Source organism: Trachurus japonicus, chromosome 14 (genome assembly GCF_045865225.1).
Source record: "Trachurus japonicus isolate A0001 chromosome 14, Traja_1.0".
Classification (NCBI taxonomy): domain Eukaryota; kingdom Metazoa; phylum Chordata; class Actinopteri; order Carangiformes; family Carangidae; genus Trachurus; species Trachurus japonicus.
This window is the reverse complement of record NC_140920.1, coordinates 5,877,027-5,898,920: the sequence shown is the minus strand read 5'-3', so window position 1 is coordinate 5,898,920 and position 21,894 is coordinate 5,877,027. Positions and strand designations below refer to the sequence as shown.

Genomic DNA, 21,894 nt, shown 5'->3' with positions numbered 1-21,894 from the left:
TGAGCTGCACAACCACCACGCTATGAGATAATGACGGGACGATACGAAACGGAGCCGTTTTCGAGGTAAATTCATACAAAACCGCTGATGCGCGTTGCGTTCAGGGACAGTTTTTCAGCAAGCAGTCTCCGTATTTACCCTGTATTTACCTCGAAAACGGCTCCGTTTCGTATCGTCCCGTCATTATCTCATAGCGTGGTGGTTGTGCAGGTCACAACTTGTCTACAAAAGCGCTGTGGAGTTTTGGGATGTTGAATTTGATGAGTTTAATGAGGGAAACCAAGAAATTCCATTAGCCTCCATAGCGTAGCTCTGAGCAGCCTGCTGCTGCGCTCCGCCGTACTGAAAATAGCTTACACCTACAATTAAAGGTAATGAACCTACTGCTATGACTATAGCGATTATGGCAATGGGCCAATTTGCCAAAATGTTGAACTATCCCTTTAAGCAAATGCACTGACAAACTTGACATATATTTGTGTTCAGAGCAGAGGACTGACTTGCAAAGTTGTTTCCCGTGGCTCTTTATTTGTGCATCCACTTAATAAGAGATTTTAACACTTTGAAAAAGGACCCACTGTGACCGTCAATAACAACCAAACTGAGTCCTAACTCCTTATCACGGTCTTTGTTGCTTTGTCTTCTCATTCAGACTGAGACTGTCTGTTGTGTCTGTGTTGTGTAATGAGACAGGCTGATCCCAGAGTCTCCTCGCTGGCTGCTCTCGAAGGGTCGTGTGGATGAGGCAGAAGCCATACTGAGAAAGGCTGCTAGGTGGAACAAAGTTCAGGCTCCGAGGGTCATCTTTGCAGACTGTAGTGTGAGTGTTGACTTCATCTGAAATCATGCAGGATGAAACACAAGGTGATGAATATCCCTTAAAGGGATACTTCACCCAAAATCAATAATTTTCTACTCACCGTCATGCCAAGGAAGGGTTCGGAGAACTTTCAGAGTCATCAAAATGCTTTTGAAGTTCCAGGGGCGGTCCGACTGGCAACAGATTTTCATATGGCGGCGGATTGAGTTCACTTTTGAATCGTCCAAAACACACACTATGAAACATCCAAATACCTCCATACTGCTCGTCCGTACTGACCCAAGCGAGATTTGCTGCAAGATGTTCGTTCATCATTGTAGCCAGCCAGCCGGACCACCCCCCGCCGGAACTCCAACAGTGTTTTGATAACTCTGAAAGTTCTCCGAACCCTTCCTTGGCATGACGGTGAGTAGAAAATTGGTCAATTATTGATTTTGGGTGACGTATCCCTTTAAAAAACACACATTGGGCAATGAGAAAAAAGTGGGTGACAGAAAGCTGAAAAAAAGGAGTTTCATTTTGAAATAGACGTGTACTTTTGACAATGACGTATCCGTCATTGTCAAAAGTAATTTAAGGCACTGACTACTCCATAGACACCTCCATACAGTGTCATTACAATTATATCAATGATCTTGTCCTTTATATAAAAAAGGAAAACTTTCTGATTTGTATAGGAATATGGATGAACATAAATCAGAAGAAGCTTTTTTGCTCAAACAGGATACTCTCTGTAGTAATAATAATAAACTTTATTTATAGAGCACTTTTCATACATAAAAAATGTAGCACAAAGTGCTACATTTGTAAATTCTAGTTCACTGTGACTTGTATATATTTGGTAAGAAAACACCCAGGACACAGTGAAATGAGCAAATGTAGTTGTTTCAAATTCAGCTTTTTTATTTTAATTCCTGGTTAAACAACTTTAATCAACATAAATCATCAGAACATCCTCATTGGTTAGCAAAATGAAAACATACTTCATGTGTTATCTGAATATTATGCATGTTTTGTATTTATATCTAAAACATGTCATATTTGGCCATTGAGAAAAGACATCAAAGTGAAGTGAGACTGGACTTCTTGTATCTTGCAGATGATTGAGAAAAAGACAAACTTGAGGGAACATAGCAGCTTCCTCGACATGCTGAGGACAAGTAGCATCAGACTCACAACCTTGATTCTCTGCCTGGTGGCGTGAGTAAACGTAAAAGTAATCTTCAATCACCAAGGACTCATCAAGATATTTACAGCGTTGTTAATAGTTTCAGCATGATAAAAATTAATCATTGCATGGTCATTAAAGAACCTTTGTTTGTGTCCAGGTTTCTACTCTAACCTGCCGTGTGTCGACAGGTTTACTGCGACGATCGGTTACTACGGCCTGTCCTTCAACACAGCCCACCTCCACGCTGACGTCTTCATCAGCTGCTTCATCTCAGCAGCCGTTGAGGTCCCGGCGTACATTTCCAGTTGGCTGGCTCTGAGATACCTCCCACGGCGGCTCTCTGTCATCGTCACTATGCTGGGTGGAGCTGTGCCGCTGTTCCTCATTCTACTGGTACCGGAAAGTAAGCAACGAAAAGGCAGAGAACATGATCACTTGAGATTGTAGACACAGGGAGTCGAGCAGAGTAATAAGCTGACTTACATTGCTGCTGTAAACACACAACTCTATTCACACAGAAGTCTCAATAACACTGCATTAACTGACCAGTCTCTTATTAGTTTATTAATTTATCACCTGAGCTTGTGTGTTTTATAATTGTGATGTAATGGTGTCATAGGTGAGTGGACAGGCTAAAGTTTAACAGCTCATTGTGTTTTTGTAATAAAAAGATAGAAAAACAATAGAAAATCATAGTTGAAGAAAACGTTTCATGAATATCAGCCATGAAGACTCATCAGCCTCGTTAACATGCTGGTTAAGACTCTATGTGTTGTGTTCAGTTAAAAACGGGTATTTCCCCTCTTTTTTCTCTCTCTTTTTTTCTAGATCTGTCCAATCTGTCTCTTGCACTGGAGATGTTTGGTAAATTTTCCATTACCACGTGTTTCTCCATGTTGTTCACCTACACAGCAGAGCTGTACCCCACAGGGCTCAGAAACACAGCGACAGGGACGATCTGCACAATCGGAAGAATGGGATCCTGCCTGATGCCTTTATTGTTGCAGCTGAGTGAGTAAAGATAAAAATGACCAACATTTCATGTTTTTTATAATCACAGAGGGCTTTTCTCCCATCTGAACTTCACCAACCCCCTCTTTTCAGGTTTATACTCTAAATCCCTGCCCTATATTATCCTGGGGACTCTGGCTGTTGGGTCGGCCGCTGCCACTCTCTTCCTGCCTGAGAGTTTTGGACACCCTCTGCCAGAAACTATACAACAGATGCGTAAAAGAGAAAGGTATTCTGTGTCTGCTGCAAACTTCTGCTGTGCCAAACTAATTTCTATAACCTATTTAGATATTGAATAAACTGAATTCATATTTTAAAACCTATCTTTATTTCACTTTCTGTAACCCTACTAAATATGTTCCTGTTGAGTTGACTGTATGTGTACATAGAAAAAATGCATTTCAATATTGACTTTATCCAGTAATTGGTAAGTCCCAGTAGTTAAGGTCTTTGAATTAAGTAATTTTGTAATGCACTTTATATTTAAAAACAAATCTCAAAATACAACATAGGAATGCCTAGATAAGAAAAACAAAACAAGGAGGCTAAAAAGTTCAAAAGAACCATTTAGAGACAAGAAACTGCTGTGGAAAGCTTTTGGAGTAAAGATTCAGGCAACCAAATAACTCTGATGAGTTTAAATGAAATATGTGAAAGTAAACAGATAAGTTTATGGCAGGTTTTAAAAACGGATTTTAAACAGATTTTGCAACTTTTTAGATTTACATATATCCATCATCATATGTTTTTGTTTTTTCCCCCCACAATTTCATGTTTTATTATAAGAATACATTTATTTTTATTTTCAGTGGTCATTCCATGTTCCTTAAATTAAGATTAATTTTATGATAATATGTCAAAGGAAACAATGTGACAATGAAAGGAGTCATAGTGATGAAACTATGGAGAGTCCTCAAACCAACCTGCAGCTGCACAGATGCTTCTGTCTAATGTTATCCCATTAAAATGTGTATAAAACATGTTCTCTCTTAGATGTAACAATGTGACATGAGCCACTTATGAATGAACGGCTTGTGATGATGATGATGGTAATGAAATTGAAACCAGTTGCAGGAGACTGAAGCATTTACTGTTTGTCTTTTTCTCAACAGGATAAAGTGTCCGTGCATCAGTGAAGCTAAAACCTCAGCGTACAGGGAACACCCAGACAGTCCTCTATGATTATCTGATGGACAGAAGGTGAGGTCGTTTTCACAGATGCGTTGAGGGGCGACCCTTGTTTTCAATGAAGACAAAAAGCAGAAGAAAACAAGCCAACAATGAGAAAACAGTCACAGTCAGTCTCTAATAAAACCACGACATTCATGAACTCTGACCTGACTGACCAAGTTATTTTACAGGGAGTCGATGTGTCATGTTACAACCGAACATCACTACTGTTGTTTACAGTTTGTAATATTTTTATATTATGTAATGTTGTGTGTTATTTTTGTTTTGTTTTGTTTTAAGACAGAAAAACAGCTGTTTAAAGTGTAAAATCCCTTAATTAATAAACAATATTACAAACAAATATAAACACGGATGTTTTTATATAAAGGCTGCAGTAGCCTATCATAAAATAAAATAAAATCTGGCATTAAACCAGTGTTTAAAGTGATTAAGAGTTTCAAAGTTCATATTTGTGTTGTGATACCTGATAAGTGCCCCATCAAACCTTTTATTACCTTTATTTATCTGTATAAACAAAAAGACAAAACCTGAGAAGTGGAGATTGTTTCTGACATTTGTTTGAACAGAAACATGATTTGGCAAAACAATCAGTTTTGATTGGGTTAAATACTGATTTAAAATATCCCAGGTAATTGTTACTGGAAATAAAAATCAATAGCATTATTTGCTTCCTTGTCAGCTGTGGCTGTATTCTTACTTACTGCCAAGTTCACAGTAGTAAACAGTGTGACGTCTTTTGAACCAGGAGTAGTTGTAGCTTGGGGAGGGAGCGGCCGACTGCCAGTTTAGATTAGGAAACTACGCTGCTTACACCTTAACGACACACTCAGGATTTTGTGATGATGAAGGATTATGATGAAACTGTATCGTTCCTGGGTCAGTGGGGACGTTTCCAGCAGCTCGTCTTCTTCTTGCTCTGCGCCTGCATCATTCCCTCTGGATTCGGGGCTTTCTCCCTCGTCTTCCTGACTGACATTCCCAGTCACCGCTGCCTGGTGCCAGAGGTTAACCTGACTGACGCTTGGCAGCAGGCTATCATCCCAGTTGAGGTAATGAAGACTCAGGAGGATCAAGTTGTAGCTTTCCCGCCTCGTTTTCTGATTATAAAGTTCTCAACAGTTCATTTAAACAGCACAAGTTACCTCTGTGTTTCCACCTAAATAGTGTCACACAATATTGGACAGCAAAAAAAAACACTTTACTTTCCCTCATTTCAGTGACAGTTGCAAATGCCTGTATGTACTGTAAGTATGTCTGCATATTATGTTTATAAGTTGTGCACTGGCCTCTTAAGGTACAGAGAGATTCATAAGGAAACAGCTGACAACATCATATTATCTAAAGCTCATTGCTGGGCATTAATAAAGTGTGTGTGTGTGTTTGTGTGAGAGGTGGTGAATGGGAAAGAAGAGTGGAGCAGATGCAGCAGATACCGGCTGGACGTGGTCAGAAACCTCTCCGCTCAGGACTTGGCACCAGGCAGGGACGTTAACATCACAGACCTGGAGCAGGAGGAGTGTGTGGACGGGTGGAGCTACAGCAAAGACATCTACCAATCCACCGTAGTGTCTGAGGTGAGTGTGTATGATTGTGTATGCATTGATTGGTCTTGTAGTTTTAAGGTAATAAGTAGAAAGTGAATGCTGCAGCTTTTGAAAAAGACTGAGAAATGATCATAACGGTTCTTCTGTTCTTGTGTGTGTTCAGTTTGACCTGGTGTGTGCGGAGCAGTGGAAGCAGCCATTCACCTCCATGGTTTTCTACATAGGTTTTCTCATCGGATCATTCTTTTCGGGGCAGCTCTCAGACCGGTATAAACACACCATCAACACACCCCACCATGAAGAAAAACGTATTTTGAATAATTATAAGATAAACTTGGACTGCTTTTCACTAAATAAGACATCAGATACTTACAGGAACATTGATGCATCTTTTTTTTTTAGTTTACCAGTTGTTTTCTGTGTTGAGTTAATTTTCTGTGATGCAGCATGATGTTCTATGATCAGTATGTATCTGATGTACTTTTGTACTTTTGACTTTCCATTAGATTTGGAAGAAAGCCTGTATTGTTGGCAACCATGACGCTTCACACAACCTTTGGTTTTGCTGAAAGCTTCTCACCGTCTTGGACCCTGCTCGCCATCTTCATCTTCCTCCGTGGTTTTGGACAGATGTCCACCTATGTTACCACTTTTGTGCTGGGTAAATGCTGCAACATTAGTTTGAATAATTATTTAAAAAAATGTTATCACATGTATCTTCTTGTTGCTTCTGATTTATTACTCTTGTATTTCTGCCATTTTCTCTTTGTGCAGGCGCTGAAATCTTAACTGGTGGTGTGCGACTCGTGTTTTCATCTATGGGCGTGTGTCTGAGCTTTGCCCTTGGCTACATGCTGCTGCCTCTCATAGCTTATTTCCTAAGAGGCTGGCGCTCTCTGCTGTTTGCTCAGTCAGTGTTAGGCTTGCTCTATTTCACAGTCTGGTGGTAGGTTGCTCTCATTACAAGAAAATACTGTACATTGAATACAGTTTCTTACCACACACTTGATACTGCACCTTCTTTGTATGATCTGAACCTCCTCCACCTTTGATGGAGCCTGAGCATCTGTGTCTGTTGAATGCTGAGGCAGGTTCATCCCAGAGTCTCCTCGGTGGCTGCTCTCTCAGGGACGAGTGGAAGAGGCCGAGGCCGTCGTGAGAAACGCTGCTAAGAAGAACAAAGTCGAGGCACCACAGTTCATCTTTGAAGATTACAAAGCACATGTAAGTTACACCGACCTGTCCAGGGTGTACCCCGCCTCTCGCTCCAGCGATTACGTCCTGATTTAACGACAGTCAGAAGGATTAATCCTCTCTGGAGCAACGCACCGCTGGTCAGACTGAGGTTTCGTGTTTTGCAGAAAGAGACGCCTCCTAAAGAGCATCACAACGTCTTAGACCTGCTGCGCTCCAGAAACATCAGGATCACAAGTCTCATTCTGTTCCTGGTGTGGTGAGTACTGTATATACAGCACCGTGCGGTTAGATTTAAGCATTACTAGTAGTCATTAATATTGACTTATGTCTTTTTATTTCTGTCTCCCCAGGTTCAGTCTGAGTACCACCTACTTTGCCCTCTCTCTGAACTCGTCCCGACTCCATGCAAACCCGTATTTAAGCTGCTTCATCTCAGCGGCGGTGGAGGTGCCGGCGTACATCGCTAGCTGGCTGACTCTGCGCTACTTTCCTCGACGACTGACTGTCATCTCCACCTTAGTCTTCGGAGGAGTGTTACTGTTCTTTATCCCACTGGTGCCTCAACGTAAGCACTAAGGCTTCAACACAGAGCTCCACTTACAGAATGATCTCTCTGGTCTCATACAGTATAAGAACAACAGAGATGCTGATGTTGTGCCATCATGTGTTTCAGATTCAAGTTGTTTAAATGCACATTGCAGCCTGATGAAAATGCACATGCTAAACTGCTTCCTTGTAAAACAACATCCCAGTCAGTCAGTGGTGATGACCAGTGGGGAGAAGTAACTTCATCTTGTGAGTTAACAGGGCAAAAGTACCGCAAAGTTGATGATGGCATTTCTCTCTTCTCACTTCCTCTCCCTCAGGCTTATCAGATCTGTCGGTTGCCATGGAGATAATGGGTAAATTTGGTATCACCACAGGCATGGCCATCATATATGCCTACAGTGCAGAGCTTTACCCCACAGTGCTCAGGAACACAGCGACAGGCGCGTTTGTGACAGCTGCCAGAACCGGAAGCAGCGTTTCCCCTTTTGTGCTTCAGCTGAGTGAGTGAACTGGTCTATTTGAATATTTGAATTGACTATTAACATTTGTTACATGTGTATGTGTCATCATGTTGATGTTTCATCATGTCTGTGCACAGGTGTTTACTTTCACTACCTGCCATACATCACACTGGGGACTATGGCTGTCGTGTCGGCCTTCGCCTCCGTCTTCCTTCCAGAGAGTTTCAGACGCCCTCTGCCTCAAACTCTTGATGAGATGCATCAGAGAGAAAGGTGAGAGACTTTAGGAATACTTCAGAATTCGCAAGTATGAATTATTTAATGACGGTTTTTACAGTCTGCTTTAAAGGGATAGTTCGACATTTTGGAAAATTCGCCCATTGCCATAATCCCTACAGTCATAAGAGTAGGTTCATTACCTTTTAATTATCGGTGCATGTTGTTTTGAGATCCACGGGGCAGAGACGTGAGCTGCTCAGTGAACACAATGGAGGTGAACGGTACAGGTCCCCTGTCCCCCATCAAATACACAATCCAGCAACTCCAAAACGCTCTGGTGGACAAGTTGTGATCTGCACATTCACCACGCTATGAAATAATCATGTATAATTATGTAACATTACAAAACATGAAGCAAATACTCAGAACTACTTGTGCTTTTGAAATCACTCTGCCCAGTAGCCATGTATGGAAAATAGCTCCAGCTACGCATTTGCCTTGAAAACAACTCAGTCTCGTAATGTTACATGATTATTTCATAGCGTGGTGAATGTGCAGGTCACAACTTGTCCACCAGAGCGTTTTGGAGTTGTTGGATTGTGTATTTGATGAGGGACAGGGGACCTGTACCGTTCACCTCCATTGTGTTCACTGAGCAGCTCACGTCTCTGCCCCGCGGATCTCAAAACAACATGCACCGATAATTAAACTGGACCTGTACTGGGTTTGATCTCAGCTTGTTTTCTAACTCTAAGTTCAGCTGTGGATTTTAAACAGTTAACACCAGAGTTGAAGGTTCACAACTGATAAAAGGATTAAAATGACATAACCAATAAAAAGATGGAGTATTTTCAGTTCTTTAGGAAAGTCATAACATTTTACAAACTAACTTGTATCATCAAGAAAAGAGGATTTTTATCAGACTTGAAATCAAACTTGTAAAGATTAGTCTTTTAGAATAACAAAACCGCACCTTCTTCATCATCATCGTCATCTTGTGATGTTCATTTGTTCCAACAGCTTTTCGTGTCCATTCACCAAAAGGAAAGAGCGTTCAACATCTGTGGTGCTTTTTGAAACTCAACCCTGATCACCTCAAAGTTAATTCACGTGAATGAACAATAAGAAATATTCATATTCATGTATCACAGCAACAGTTTAGTGACATTACTGTTCAAAAATGTCAGAAAATAATTTCCATGTTGACTTTTCTCTGTGGTGTTGTTCTTGCTCTCATATTTTCTCATCATCACTTAATTAAATACACAAACAAGTAAATACATCAGAAACTTTTACAGTAAAGGGCAATTCAATAAAATATCAACATGATATATGATGTGCTGGTATTAAAAATTTTTTTTAAAATTTTTTTATTAAAGAATCATTCAAGTTTCATAGAGGTTGTGTTCATTACAGAACCGTTAGATTTCATCAGGAATTAATACATTTCAGGTCACGGCATGTTGTCCTGCATCATAAACACGTGTACAGAATATTTCCTAAAAAAAAAAAAGATCTGCACATATTAAATGTGAAAAGATATGCACATTAATAAATGGCAAATAATAAAAGTTGCAGTCTCAGTGCCGTACAGCCCTGGTACAGATTATTAGAAACCTCCTCCTATATATATATATATATATATATATATATATGTGCACTGTTAATTTTATTCATTCAAAGCTTTGCTATTTTCATATATTATTCATTATATTATTTCGTGTTCTTCGGTTCTGTTGAAGTCGCATCATTTCAGTTTCACCTGACAAAAAGTCCATGAAGCAGAAACGTCCACAGAGACACGGCTTCCTTCCTCAGGCTGGACGTCGCTGCTGCTGCTGCTCAGTGTTCACAGGGCAACGTGAGACTTCCTGTCTGCAGCGTTTTCCTCCTCATCAGTCTGAGCTGCAACATATGATTTCCTCCGACAACATCTACAGCAAATAATTTAAAAATAAAAATAATGAACATATGCTGAAGGAGGTGAGCATTCAAACTGATGTGAAGAAAAAAAGTTTGATATCAGAATTGCTGTTTGAGCTACTTTCGATAATATGTTATATCTTTGCATTTCTATTTGCTTTACTCATTTGTGTAGTTCCTTCTTTTTCTTCTTCTTCATGAAAAAACCATTTATAATACTTTTATAAGTCCCACAGTGGGGAAATTTCCAGTCTTGCAGCAGCAGACATAAAAAACAGTATTTGCATTTACACTGAGATAAATATTTATACTTGAACCACGTGCTGCCCTTTTCTCAGTTGAACTTTCTTTTTTTACTTTGATTTAAAGCACCATTTTTATAAATCTGCTCTGTGCACGTTTAATTGTAGGAGCCAAAGGAAATGGACGTGGTGCATGAAAGACCTGAAAGTGAACAGGAATGGTAAGTCACTTTTTAAATCCTGCGCTTGTATCATGAATCAGGATTTAAAATAGAAGATGTAAATGCTTCCAAAACAAACAGAAAGAGAACTGATTCAAACAAACAAACAAAAAAAGTGCAAAACATAAACTGAGATGTGTGATAGTGTGACAGTGAATGAGATGACGGGGGGTGGAGGGGTGGGGGGTATCTCACCCTGGGAACTGCTGCATGTGAGTGATGGTGTCGGGCAGAGGCATTCCATAGCTCTCAGGCAGCAGGAGGCTCAGCAACCCGGCCAGGGTGGTGAGACTTCCCATGAGGATGTAAGGCAGTGAAACAGAATAGCTTCCTGTGGCAACACATCAGAGGAGCAGACGCTGAAAAGCAACTCTCCGTTACAGCGGTGGTGGAGAGCAGTAAAACAACACAAACACAAAGGATGGAGACTTTTTTTTTTTTTAAAGGAAGAAAAAAATCAGTAAAACCCAACTCACTAAATCTTAACTGGGCTGGTTTATTCAAACCAAGTGCTGCTCTTATGTTTCTCTTCTGGTTACATTTGTTCCTGTATTCTAGAGAGGGTCCAGCTTGGCCTCTTGAGTCTGGAGTACCTTTATTAACACTAATAACACCATTACAAATATATTTTCAAATAAAATATAGAAGCCCATATCTGAGTTTTCCAAACCCTGAATCTGACAGACACCAAGGATCAAACTAATCTGACACATGGAGGATTTTAAAGAGGAACCATGCAGGATTTTTACCTTAACTTTGCTACATTTTTACCTTAATTAACCAGCTTCAGAGTACAAGTGCTGGTTAAATGAATGACTTGTGACTTGTTCCAGGGAGAAAGGAGGCTCTCTGCCTTCCACCTAGCGTCTCTTGGCTGAAAACCAACCTTGTAAGATCAGAGCCTCCGACCCGGTGTCCCAGCTCTCAACACACGCCCCGTAACCCGTAATCTCTTTTTATGACAGATAAGACTACACAAATATACACATATTACGTTATCCACCGCTCTATTGATTGCTTTCTCGCCAGCTTCGTTGTAAACAAATGCACATGGCCAGGAGGGCAAAACAGCGGACTTGCATAGTTTCCCTCTTAAATGCAACTTTCACCACATGAAAACACAGATCTATTGTTGCTTTGATGCTTCAGATTAATGTAATCAATGAAGGAAAATAAGAAATTGAGAAGGAAGGAAAATTAACATGAGGACATGAATCCATGTTTCCACAGTAGAGGGACATTTGATGAGTATTTGTTTGAACATTAGATCAAACAGCTGATCAAACCCTGGTTTTCTATGAGAAAAGTGACTCAGCTGTCTGAGGTCCTTTTTGAGTTTTCAGCTCCTCTGTGGAGATTTTATGCCTCGATGTTGAATTTTGAGAAGGTCAAAAAGTAAAGAGAATGATAATAACAGGATCAATGATAGGAAATACAACCCTAACGTGCTTTAAGTGATCTAAGTTCATCCTTACTTAGGTAAATGAAGTACGGAGCGATGATGCTGCCGATCCTGGAGGCCATGGAGCAGGCGCCCAGAGCCGTGTTCCTCAGCACGGTCGGGTAGAGCTCTGCTGTGTAGGCGTACACGATGGCAAATGTCGTGGTCACGGCAAACTTCCCGATCATCTCGAGTGTGATGGCGAAATAAATCAGGTCTAGAGGAGTAAAAATTCAAATTACCATTCACACAAACCTGACATAAAAGGTGTGTATAAAGTTTTTAGCTTTAAACTGATCCACTGAGGCGCGGTGCGTACTTGCTGGTATGAGCTGTGTGAAGAATATGAACGTTCCTCCCATGATGAGGGTGGCCGAGAGACTCAGCCGTCTGGAGCACCAGCGAAACAAAACCCATGACAGAGTGTAGGCCGGGATCTCCACCAGCGCCGACAGGAAGCAGTTGAAGTGCACGTTGCCGTGAAGGTTCCCCGTGTTCAGGGAAAGCGCGAAGTAGGCGATGGTCACGGTGTTCCTGTGTGGGACATGGTGTGATGGATGTTAATCACACACAGAACAGTCCAAGAGGCGTTCACTGCCCTGTAAAGCTAAATGACACAACAACAATGGATCAGCAGTTGTATTAGTTTCTGGTCTGAAAGATGAAAAATAATCAATATGAGATTAGGTTGAATCAGAAGCTGTAGACGAACACAGAGAAATATTTTCACTAATGGACCCTGACACCTCGGTGATGTGGTGATGCTGTGGCTCAATTAGTCGAGTGTATCACACACTTTGGCATTATGCAAAAGTTTGGGCATCCCTGTTCTGTTCTGTTCTGTAAAAGTGAATAGTTAAGCAAGTGGAAGATGAAATGATCTCCAACTAAACATGAACAACTCTTGCAATATTTTAAGCAAAATCAGTGTATTCTTTTTTGTTTTCTACAGTTATAGAGTGAAAAAGGCAGCAGTCTGCAAAAGAATGGGAAACTTTATTTAGCCTTTATTTAACCAGGTAAAAGACCCGTTGAGATCGAGATCTCATTTTCAAGGGCGACCTGGCCAAGAGGGCAGCAGCACACGTCGTCAACATTATAAATTACAAAATACAATATACAACAATATACATTACAGTATTACATTATATTAAATAGGGCCATGTTACAATGGAGGTTAAAACAAAAAGTGCAGGGAGCAGGAGGTCAAGGTGACAAGGTTGGTCAGCAAAGGCACCGCTCAAATGATTTTTGTTGTCGGACCTTTAAGAAGTGTCGAAATACACCAAGAGATACAAGTTCAGACAATTTCAGTTCGGCCTGGAGGTTGGAAACTCAGGAGACTTGAGCTCTCAGTTAACTTTGACCAAGGTATCAGACAAGATATTTAATAAATCTGTGTGATATGTTGCAACCCAATTTCCCTATGGATAATAAAAACTGCTACTACTATTTGCAATTTGCACACTATGATAGTTTCCAAAGGGGGGGATACTGAGGTACTAACTATGCAGGGTGGGCAAACCTTTGCTGCGGGCCCTTTTCTTTTTCTGTCATTTTGAAAATGTAAAAGATGAAAATATATATTGCTTAAATGTAAAGGTAATGTGTCATCTGCAATTTTATGCCTTTTTGGAGATCATTTCATCGTCCACTTGCTGAACTGTTCACATCAACAGAAATTTTGACCAGAGGTGCCCAAACTTTTGCATGACACTGTATACAGTATGTGGTGGTTACTAACAACTGAATCTGTTCTTCCTTCTACCAGGAGAACAAAACGGAGGCCAGACTGGATGCTTACCGACACAAACACACCGTCAATGACAACACAGCAACTACAGTAAGAATATTATATATTCTATGGAAGAAACCTAGCAACCTAGTTATTGTTTTATTTTATCAGTCCACACTTTTTTTTTACAGATTCGGCCATCTACTGAATATATAAATAGTTACCGACCTGCTTACAAGTTCAGTTAATATGTAATTGTTGTTTAACCCCTTAACACCCTCTGGCCTGTGGGTTGTGTTGCTTCTTGCAGTATGCATGCTGGGTGGATTTTAAGGGGTTAAAGCTCCTTTCTGAGTTGCAAAATAGTCAACAAAGAAGTTTTGGTGACATTTTTAAGTTAATGTATTAATTCAAATAATTCTAATTAGATCATCAGACTTTTTAGTGCTAGACTTAATGGAGTTTGTTTGTAAATGAAAGAAAAATCAAGCTGCACCTGTTTTCAGACTCAGCAAGGAAGTGTGTGCAGGAGAAAAGAGTCAAACTGTGAGTTACATAAAAGCTGATTTTGATCTTAGTTGCAGGCTTCACAGCACCCGACAGATCATTATTTGTTGTTACTGAGACAGGATGACATGTGGTTGAAGTGATTGCCTGAACATGCTGAAACTGTGTGTGTCTATACAAGTGCTTAGGTGTGCGTGTGTGTGTGTGGTTGTGCGTGCAGGGTCACAGCACTGAGAGTGCGGATCAGGTGGGACAGCGGGGACTCACCAGACCAGCCACAGCGTGACAGAGATCCAGCGGATGTTTGGAGAACGTAACAGGTCACAGATGTTGTGAGCCGCCGCCTTCTCGGGCCCGTTCTCTTTCTGTGGGGCAGCAGAGCACGTGGAACAACACACACTTAACAAGCAGAACCATCGGTCCAGAAATCATTTCATTAGACACAAAGCTGTGATGGAGCGGCCGCTCGCTGAGTGAACACATGTATGTGCACATGTTCATAATAAAGTACAAAAACACCAGGATCAGACATGGAGGCAGACGTCTAACATGAAATTGTCACAAACTAGGAGGCAAAACTTGTTACTTGTTATATTTAGTAACATTCATTTTTCAGAGCTACTTCATGTTTATGATTGTTGATATTCATCAGATATCCATGCATCAACAGGATTAAACAAAAAACAACTCAGCCTGTAGCTTCAAAAACATGTTAAAAAAAACACTGACACAGAGTTAGAAAACAATATAACAACACCTAACATCTAATCCAGTTTCCACCTGTAAGAAGCAGAAGTGGTACAAATTAAAATGTTTATTTACTTCTGCTTGTATCAACGCTCCAGTGTTACTCATGTAGTATAAACATAAATAAATAACTGTATGTCATGCAGAGGATTATTCAGGTGGACCAGTGTGTCTCAACAGAGTATTTTCTGGAACAAAGGTCACTGTTTGTGTTTAAGGATGCAGTCAGTGCTGAGGTCGGTGGATCGCTGGTTCGACTCCTAAACCCGATCTCTACTGTCGCTCCTTCACTGTCCGGTCCAATAAAGGTGAGAATTGCCTCCAAAAAAATAACTTTACTGGAGTCAGTAAGTGACGTCTGTTGGTTTGAAAATAAAATGAAACGTGTAGAGAAACAAAACACCTGGGAAGTCAACCTACAGCCTCAGTAGAGCTGCTTTACACCACAGACACACAAGTGGAGTCGACACACCCAGAACAGCTCATCCACTGCAAACCAGTATGAGCAGGGACAGTGGGTAGATGTAGGACAGGTTAATGGCTGAGGTATAAGGGTCACAGGGTCACAGCAAGAACCGAGAGAGAGAGAAGTGAACAACTGGATGACTTCATGAAGAAATGACTTCACAAGAAACACTGTCATGTGTCACACAGTCGAAAACAGAAACACAACAATGAAAAAACTAAAGAGACCCATGAAACTGCATCTGCCTCTCACCTGTGAGGGAACGAAGATGACCGACGGGGGCTGGGCCTTGTTCTTCTTAGCGGCGTCTCTCACTGTGGCCTCGGCCTCTTCTAGTCTTCCCTGGGAGAGCAACCAGCGAGGAGACTCTGGGATGAACCTGCCTCAGTCCACAAGAAGAGAGAGACGAGTTCAATCCCCTTAGACCAGAGGGAAAACAAACCACACGGCTGCTGCCCTCTATCCTCACTGTGTGATTCATCATCATTTTAAACCGACAGCCTCCATTAAAGTAAAACGTCCCCCAACACCACCCTTCATGAAGTTGTGGCTGATAAACTGGCGATAGATAACGGTACAGTCAATTTATGTACTGTATATAATAAAAACCCACATTTGTCACTGAAATAACTTGAAACTGACAAAAGTAAAGGACCAAAGGACGTTCTCCCAGAAGCTTTGTGGACAGATGAGACAAAAGTGAAGCTTTTTGATTCAAAACCAAAGCTTTTTGATTCAAAACTGAAGCTTTTTGGAAAGTCACATCAGCTGTGACTTCATGCAAAAATGAAGCATTCAAAGAAAAGGACACTGTGCCTACTGTGAAACATGGATCAGGCTCGGTTCTGGGGATTTAGGGCGTCTTGAATCTGTGCAGCGTTCAATGAAATCTCAAGACTATCAAGGCGTTCTGGAGCAAAATGTGCTGCTCGGTGTCAGAAAGCTCGGCTTACAATAAGTCGTATGTCAGGGGGTCGGTCTCCCAACAGGGTATTGTCCCAAATCACACAGCAGCTAAAAAAAAAGACCCAAGAACAAAACACTGGACTATATATTCTGGAGTGGTCTTCAATGAGCCTTGATCTAAATCCTATTGAACATCTGTGGAAGGAGCTGAAACATTTGGTCTGAAGAAGGACAGCCTTCAAACCTGAGACAGCTGGAGCAGTTTGCTCATGAGGAGTCGACAGGTGCAACATCTCATTGAGAGTTACAGAAATCACCTGACTGCAGTGATTACCTCAAAAGGTAGTGCAATAAAATATTAAGCTAAGGGTACCATCATTTCAACCAAAACGCAAATGTTATTTCAGTGACAATTGTGGGTTTTTCTTTCTCTAACAGAAGGGTACCGACAATTTTGTGAACATTCACCTCTAAAAACCACACAGACACACACAGGCCAGCACACACCTACCTACCACCAGAAAGGCAAACAGAGGAAGCAGGGCAGCGAGAGGCTCATGGCCAGATTCCTCCAGTCTCTGATGAAAAAGGCCCAGGCCGGCAGCAGCATGTAGCCCACAGCGAAGAACATGCACACACCCACTGTGGAGAAGATGGTCCGAACACGTGGACTTAAGATCTCCGTACCTGGACACAGGAACAGGAGAAAAAATAAAAACCAATACGTCCTCTGCTTCGTTGTGAACTTTGTTGTGAGCAGGAAGTTGTGGTGAGAGTCGGTGAACGGAGCAGAGCAGATACCTAAGACGAATGCAGACACATAATTGGAGATTTGTCCGAACCCCATAACAAAGAACACGATGCAGAAGACGAGCCAGGAGGGAGAGAAGGACAGGATGAGCGTGGACACTGCCTGGACCGCGGTGGTGGCAAACAACACGATTTTCCTCCCGTACCTGAACACAACATGAAGCACAGATAGGTCATCATCAAACACAGGGTCAGAAGATGAGAAGGTCACTCCTCCATGACTCGCTGTTGTTGCCCGTTTTTTTTACATTGTAGCAGCAATGTTGATGTTTTACATACAAATGAGCCAACAGAGGATTTTTTCCTAATTTCTCTGGTTTTACCGAACTCTCAGCTTCTCTTGACTCATTGTTTTTGTTTCACTGACAGTGTGGTTCACTCAAATCACACAGCACATACTCCTGTTATGTGCTCACAATGGATGAAATGAACAAAAGGAATGAAGAAAAAAAAGATGTAGTTTTGTTTCAGTCATTAAAACCTGGCACCACAGTCCGGCCTGGCAGCAGGTGATGTGAGCATCAGGCAGAAAATTTCTGGCCAATTTCTTATTTAATAAGAAATTGGTCAAAGGGTTTTATTGACTTAGACTCCAGGACTCCTCCCCCTGTTTTTTTGCCAATTTAATTTTGATGACTTAATCTCAGGTTCCTCATCAGATGCAACTTCATCTGGCGCCGCAGAAAAGTTACACACACTCAACTTTTTCCACCGAAGCAGCGGGACTGTTTATCAAGTTCAAAACACAAACCTTCATTCAGTCGTCAAAGATTAACTGATTTGGTCGCCAAAGGTCCCCACAGAACACAGCTTTGGTTTCTTGATTTGAGGAATTTGTTTAGATTTTAGACATTCATTCAGACTCTCAAAGATGAGTTACTAAGGAGGTCACTGTGACCCAACATGTTTTTTGTGTGCTTTAAAAAAACAACAACTCACAGTTAAATTCAACTCTCTTCGACGTGATGATATTTTATAAACAAATAGCCAAAGGTCGACTAGACCTGATCCACTGATGGGTGTGACCTAACGTCTGGTTGTAAATCTATGTCACATTCAGACCTTTTACCCAGAGCAACTGAAAAATATGGTAATTGATTGACTGAGTCTAGAGTAGATATGTGTAAAAAGACATATTGTTAAAGGTTAAAGCAGACACTTAATGATTGGCCTGACACAATGTCTCTCTCTCTTTCTCTCTCTCTCTCTGAAACATCCATTGACCTTTTTGCCTTTGCGTCTTTTGTCTTGTATCACCTGTCAGAGAGCTGTCCTGACACGAAGGAGCCAGCGAGAACTCCACAGAAGAAGATGGAGGAGGTCAGTGGGTTCTTCCACCTGTTGTCACACACCAGGTCCCACTGCAACACACACACACACACACACACGCCTCACAGATCTGAGCACAGCTTCAGTGGCAAGAAAATAAACAATATAAGAACCACAATAATTATCAATAATCATTATCTTAATTACTGCCCATTTGGAGTTTAAAACGTTCACTTTTGGTGAGACTTTATAGCAGCAATGTGTTGTGGACTTGGTGATAGATGTGTTCCAACATGCTTTTACTGTAATTGGTGAACTATTATAACACACTTCAATACACAACTCCATCCACTGTTCTGTAGGGTATCTGGGTTTTTTTTTTTAAATGGTGTAATGGGAAATTTTGGTGTAACCCATAGTATGCTTTACGAGTGCTGTATAACCATGTTAACTAAGTGAACTTCCTTTCACCTTGTGGAAAGTGGTACTCAGCTAATCCCTTTGATGATACCTGTGTCTCCTTACAGTATCTCACTCACCATACCCCCCTTTGACACAGGTATCATCAAAGGGATTAGCTGAGGAAGTTCACTTAGTTAACATGGTTATACAGCACTCGTAAAGCATACTATGGGTTACACCAAAATTTCACATTCCCATTCCCTTTTCAATGCTTTTAAGATGAATTAAGGAGGAACATCTGGATCAGACCACTTCTCTATAATCACAGCAGCTGCTGCAGCAGTTTGCACCTGCTACATGAATGAATTAATGAATGAATGAATGAATTTATATTTATATTTATTTACGTGCTGTGCACCAATTAAGGCGCCCAGCCTATCAGGGCTTACAAGACACATTATCATCATATTTAGACACCAAACAAAATCATCAGAGCACAGACAAAACCAAACAAAAACAAAAACCACATGGAATTCACATAAATAATTCACTTTTTCTTTTTGACCAGGCACTTTTTATGAAAGTAGCTATAGTAAAGACTTCTTTTCTGAAGAACCATTCCAACTTTACCTCATCATCAACCCAAAACAACTGCCGCAGGTGAACTGACCTCGGTGGTGATGGTGGAGATGTAAACGCTGCGGTCGTACGCCCAGCCGTCCACGCAGCTCTCCGTCGGCACCTGGGACAGATTGACGTCCACCCCGGGCAGCAGCCCTCTGTCCGAGAAGCTCAGCACCTCCTCCAGTCTGTATCTGGAGCACTTGCTGAGCACCAGGGCGCCGCTGTGCAGGTCCTGCTCCAGCGGGATGCTGCTGTTCCTCCACGCCGCGCTCAGGTTGAAGTGCGCGGGGATGAAGCACCGGTGGAGCGGCGTGTCCGCGAGGAAGACGACGGCCAGAGCCGCGAAGCCGTTTGGGATGACGGTGAGACAGAGCAGGAAAAACACCTGCTGCTGGAAACGACCCCACTCTCCCAGGAAGGCGGTGTCCGCTTCGTAGTCCGTCATGCTGCTGCAGTTGTTGTTGTTTTGTAGAGGAGCTGGAGCTGGAGCTGCACGAACCTGGTGGTGGACAGAGAGACACGAGTGGGGGAGTTTTTGCTGTGGTCATTTTTGTTTGAGCAACGACACCATCCCACCCACCACCCGCTGGACGTAGCCTACTGGACCGTGGTAGCCTATCCTCAGTTCACCGAGCAATCCTTGATCCAATATGAGACCGAAGCACTTTTAAGATCCATAAAAATAAAATAAAAACTCGCAGCACGATTGATTTTGACAGGGTCCCAGACGAGACAGACAATAAAGCACCGCATGGTAACAAACGGTACCAAAGGTCAGAAGAAGCAGTATATTTTATCTTTACAGAGCTTCTTAAGTGTCATCTCAGTTCATCCTGAACTGAAGTGAATGGATGTCAAAACACAAAAATATCTATTAGATTTCAGTGATGAAAAGTTTCTGTCCATCACCATCAAGTAAAAGTAAAAAGTAAAAATTAATTTTTGCCCTTAATGAAACCTACATCATTTGACAATTTTGTTAAACAAAAAAAAGTTCAGACAGAATAATCAAGATTGAACTGACCAGAGGCAGTTGGGCCGCCACAGACTCTCACAAAATAATGCTAATAATAATAATTTTTAAACAGCGTTTACCCCCCCCCCCCCCCCTGTTACTTGCCACCTCTGGTTAGGGGAGACTGGGGACAGTTGCAACACTTTGCATTTGACTCTGTTGCTCAGAGACGGTTTGGATTAGACATAGCCTACCAAATGTTTGTCTGTTAATAGTCAAAACAATAAAGATTATTACAAAATCCACATTCTTCACAATTTGCATTTGAATGTAAGGAGTCAGATGTTGCAACTGATATGTAGCCTATAGCCTACGTTTTAGATAATTAGACTATTCACTGTATCCTCCTCTGCACATAAACACACAGTTGTACCAATGCATGGGCACAGACATGTAGCCTATAAACCTAAAAAAAAAAAAAAACTTTCATACCTCAAAAACTTTTTCTTTTCTTTTTTTGTTTTCAATAAATCCTGGAGCATCTTTTCAATTTCACTGACTTTTCATGAAACATCAGTGAAATCCAACTGAGCATGTGCAGTGGGAGTGTCATCACTCTTGTGGTTGCAACTGTCCCTGGTCTCCCATAAGTCAAAGAGCAACAAGTGTAACAACTGTAAATACAAATTAAGACAAAAAATAAACTGGAAACCATAGTTAAAATAGGAACACAGTATCTATAAAGAGATATGCAGTGTGTATCTACTACACCTGTGGGCCCTGTTTCAGAAAGCAGGATGAGTGGAAACTATGAGTATATTGAGCCTGAGATGAGCCGGATCAGTGTCAGTCGCTATGGCAACATGTGCCATAGCGACTCCTATGTCATTAGATTCTTCACCAACAGCAGCTTTTTAAAAGTTCTTCTTTCTTTTTTTAAATTTACATCAGAGACAGTGAACACATCATAGACAACGGCTCATGTCGCTCTGTTATAAGACAAGACCGAGCAGGTTTTCATGTGGGGCAGTGTGAGCAGAAATTGTCCATACAGTAGCAACTATTCAGCAATTAAATCAACCGAAACCAAATATTGCAAGAATGAAACTAAGCTAAATGTCTTACTGTTTGATTTGAAGTAGATTACAGCTGAACAAATCAATAGCTATCAAATTAAAATAGGCATTTTTAAGAGGCCACAGATTACACACAACCACATAGGTTACTCTTTTATATGCCTAATCATGAGAAAATGCATTGCCGACCAAAATCTATGCAAATCCCTTGATTTCGAACCCGGGCTGACTGTATAAAAGGTACATGTGTTACCAAGTGAGCTAGGCCTACATGACAACACATAGCATAATGAGGTTTTGTCTTAGTTTTTTAGATAATGCACTGCAGTATGATGGCTATGGCTTCTTGTGCTCATGGTGAACGCGCCTTCCCCATAGGCTCATCAACATACTCAGGGGTGATTGAA

General features: G+C 41.3%; 3 protein-coding genes across 3 annotated transcripts in view; 2 read left to right on the top strand and 1 right to left on the bottom strand.

Moving 5' to 3' along the window:
• Nucleotides 1-4,604, top strand: part of LOC146974105 (solute carrier family 22 member 4-like) — a 56,290-nt gene extending 51,686 nt beyond the window's left edge. The window contains exons 9-14 of the mRNA XM_085797203.1: nt 694-820; nt 1,920-2,020; nt 2,180-2,394; nt 2,820-3,002; nt 3,096-3,231; nt 4,115-4,604. Of these exons, the coding sequence (XP_085653329.1) occupies nt 694-820; nt 1,920-2,020; nt 2,180-2,394; nt 2,820-3,002; nt 3,096-3,231; nt 4,115-4,184 (832 nt within the window). The 3' untranslated portion in view covers nt 4,185-4,604. The remainder of the gene's footprint in view (nt 1-693; nt 821-1,919; nt 2,021-2,179; nt 2,395-2,819; nt 3,003-3,095; nt 3,232-4,114) is intronic.
• A 330-nt stretch (nt 4,605-4,934) lies between these two features.
• LOC146974104 (organic cation/carnitine transporter 2-like) lies at nt 4,935-9,592 on the top strand. The gene is made up of 11 exons (XM_085797207.1): nt 4,935-5,242; nt 5,585-5,767; nt 5,901-6,004; nt 6,244-6,398; nt 6,512-6,683; nt 6,829-6,961; nt 7,099-7,190; nt 7,285-7,499; nt 7,801-7,983; nt 8,082-8,217; nt 9,184-9,592. Exons 1-11 carry the CDS (start codon nt 5,033-5,035, stop codon nt 9,251-9,253), a joined length of 1,653 nt encoding a protein of 550 aa, XP_085653333.1. The 5' UTR covers nt 4,935-5,032; the 3' UTR covers nt 9,254-9,592.
• Nucleotides 9,593-10,737: 1,145 nt separating this feature from the next.
• On the bottom strand, nt 10,738-19,981 carry LOC146974103 (organic cation/carnitine transporter 2-like). Its single transcript, XM_085797204.1, has 9 exons — nt 19,503-19,981; nt 18,419-18,522; nt 17,153-17,307; nt 16,867-17,038; nt 15,698-15,824; nt 14,500-14,597; nt 12,310-12,524; nt 12,025-12,207; nt 10,738-10,880 (listed from the first exon to the last, which is right to left on the bottom strand). The coding sequence occupies exons 1-9, from the start codon at nt 19,899-19,901 to the stop codon at nt 10,741-10,743; spliced, it is 1,593 nt and encodes a 530-aa protein (XP_085653330.1). The 5' UTR covers nt 19,902-19,981; the 3' UTR covers nt 10,738-10,740.
• Between the last annotated feature and the right edge of the window lie 1,913 nt (nt 19,982-21,894).